Source organism: Oncorhynchus mykiss, unplaced genomic scaffold, assembly GCF_013265735.2.
Source record: "Oncorhynchus mykiss isolate Arlee unplaced genomic scaffold, USDA_OmykA_1.1 un_scaffold_212, whole genome shotgun sequence".
Taxonomy (NCBI): domain Eukaryota; kingdom Metazoa; phylum Chordata; class Actinopteri; order Salmoniformes; family Salmonidae; genus Oncorhynchus; species Oncorhynchus mykiss.
Window position 1 is genome coordinate 287,254 of NW_023493683.1, and position 2,500 is coordinate 289,753.

At 47.8% G+C, this 2,500-nt stretch overlaps 1 protein-coding gene across 1 annotated transcript; it reads right to left on the reverse strand.

Moving 5' to 3' along the window:
- Window positions 1–488: 488 nt before the first annotated feature.
- On the reverse strand, window positions 489–2,266 carry LOC118947858 (exocyst complex component 1-like). Its single transcript, XM_036972889.1, has 3 exons — window positions 2,145–2,266; window positions 1,217–1,430; window positions 489–821 (listed from the first exon to the last, which is right to left on the reverse strand). The coding sequence occupies exons 1-3, from the start codon at window positions 2,264–2,266 to the stop codon at window positions 489–491; spliced, it is 669 nt and encodes a 222-aa protein (XP_036828784.1).
- Between the last annotated feature and the right edge of the window lie 234 nt (window positions 2,267–2,500).

Consider the following 2,500-nt stretch of genomic DNA (forward strand, 5'->3'; position numbering starts at 1 on the left):
ATTTTAAATAGTGTATTATCGATACAATGATAGAGCCTATGATTCACTCACACACACACACGGCAGGTAGCCTAGTGGTTAGAGGAGCAGGTAGCCCTATGGTTAGAGGAGGCAGGTAGTCTAGTGGTTAGAGGGAGGCAGGTACCTAGTGGTTAGAGGAGGCAGGTAGTCTAGTGGTTAGAGGAGGCAGGTAGCCTGGTGGTTAGAGGAGGCAGGTAGTCTAGTGGTTAGAGGAGGCAGGTAGCCTAGTGGTTAGAGGAGGCAGGTAGCCTAGTGGTTAGAGCGTTGGACTAGTAACCCAAAGTTGCACATTGAATCCCCGTAGCTGACAAGGTACAAATCTGTCATTCCGCCCCTGAACAAGGCAGTTAACCCCACTGTTCCTAGGCAGTCATTGAAAATAAGAATTTGTTCTTAATTGACTTTCCTAGTTAAATAATGGTAAAAAAAAACACACACTCAGTCTCTCTAAAATGGTATAACTGTCTTCATTTTGCCGGACCCCAGGAAGAGTAATGCTGTCTTGAGGATCCATAATAAATAGAAATATCACTCTCAGTCCAGAGGTACGGGCACAAGGACAGACACACCAGGTTAGCGGCGTAGAAACATATCTGCATCAGCACCACACAGTCTCCTCTGTTCAAATATATGGACGACGGGCCGATGTAGGCCAGGTCATAGTTCACCAGAGTCAAAGGACGCCCGCAGTGCTTGTCGCTCAGGGCAACCAGGGCCCGCGCCATGCTGTACTTGGCGCCGCAGCTGAAGGCCGTCACCGACCTCACAGTGGAGAAGTGCATCAGGAAACACGGGTCGTCCTACAGGAGGGGGGGGGCGGGGGAGGTGAGATCATCAAAGGGGAACGAGAGGGGGGGGGGGGGGGAGGTGAGGTCATCAAAGGGGAACGAGAGGGGGGGGGGAAGAGAGGTGAGGTCATCAAAGGGGGACGAGAGGGGGTGGGGGAGAGATGAGGTCATCAAAGGGGGGGAGAAGATAGGTGAGATCATCAAGGGGGACGAGAGGGGGTGGGGAAAGAGGAGAGGTGAGGTCATCAAAGGGGGACGAGAAGAGAATCCGACAGAGAGGGGTGTGTTGTAATGGAACATCTGCTTGCCTTGCAGCGAGGACAGATCACGGTGGCCCCTAGAAGTCAACACTTAAATGTAAACAATGATGATATGTCAAAATCTGAGAATGATGATGTGTTCCTTACCACGTCGGGATCCCGCCCGTCCAGCAGGGTGAGGTCCTGGAGGAGCCAGACTTCTGTCCTCAGGTAGGAGTCCTCCAAGCAGGAACTCAGGCAAAACTGAGACTTGAGCTTCTTTTTTGATCCGGAATTCTGGAATTCAGCAACTTGTTTGATCCAGAATAGAGTGATTTCTGAGATCTCACCACACACAGCTGCACCTCTTTGGTCTTGGTCACTGTGGACCAGAGGACAGCGATTATGTTTCGGGAAAGGAAAAGTCAAGCAGTTTTTTCTCAAATAAAACCAAAGTCGTTTTTTTTTTCTCCCCCCAATAGGGGATAAAATGCATTGTTCCAAACGGGATGTCGTTTTCCCGAGGACAACGGATGTTATGCAGCAAAGGAAATTCAATTAGCGAGAAGAAGTACACTCTCCTCTATTTGGTGACGTTCACGGACTGAATCCACAGACAAACTATTCAAGCCTATTTTGACATATTTTACATAGCAGATGTCGTGTGTTATATGACCCTTTTAGTATCCTCATCAACAAGACTTCAATCAATCAATCAATCCATCATTAAAAATAACAAGTCGACCTAAAAAACAGATTGCACAGAAACATCGTCATCTCCGCGTCAGAGACCAAAGGAAAGTAAGAACGGAGAAAACAGAAGAAAAAACCAGAGGGGGAAGAAGAAAAAAAAACAGAACATCATTTTAGAAAGAGAATTGGTCCCACGTGGGAATTGAACCCACAACCCTGGCGATACAAGCATCGTGCTCTACCAACTGAGCCACACGGGACCGTCAACCCAGCAGTAAAAAGAAGAAAACGCACGGAAGCAGACAGAACGTATTTAGAAAGAGAAATAGAAAGCAAGATGGCAAGATGATTGAATAAATAAATGAACAGTAAAAGGAAACAGAAGATGCTGTTTTTTTTTTACCGTAAACACAGAGAAAATGTTCTTCCCGACGTTGCTTCATGTATCTCTATAAACTTCTGTAGTTTCTGTCCTTCAGGTCTAAACAACATCCTCTGCATCTCCTTCCTCAGTAGGGACGACATCTCCACACACAGGGATGGACAGGCTGGCACAGAGGAGGAGAGGAAAGAACGCAACAGAGGAGGAGAGAGGGATACTTGGATAGAGGAGGAGAGAGGGATACTGGGATAGAGGAGGAGAGGAAGAAAGCAACAGAGGAGGAGAGAGGGATACTGGGATAGAGGAGGATAGAGGGATACTGGAATAGAGGAGGAGAGCAACAGAGGAGGAGAGAGGGATACTGGGATAGAGGGGGA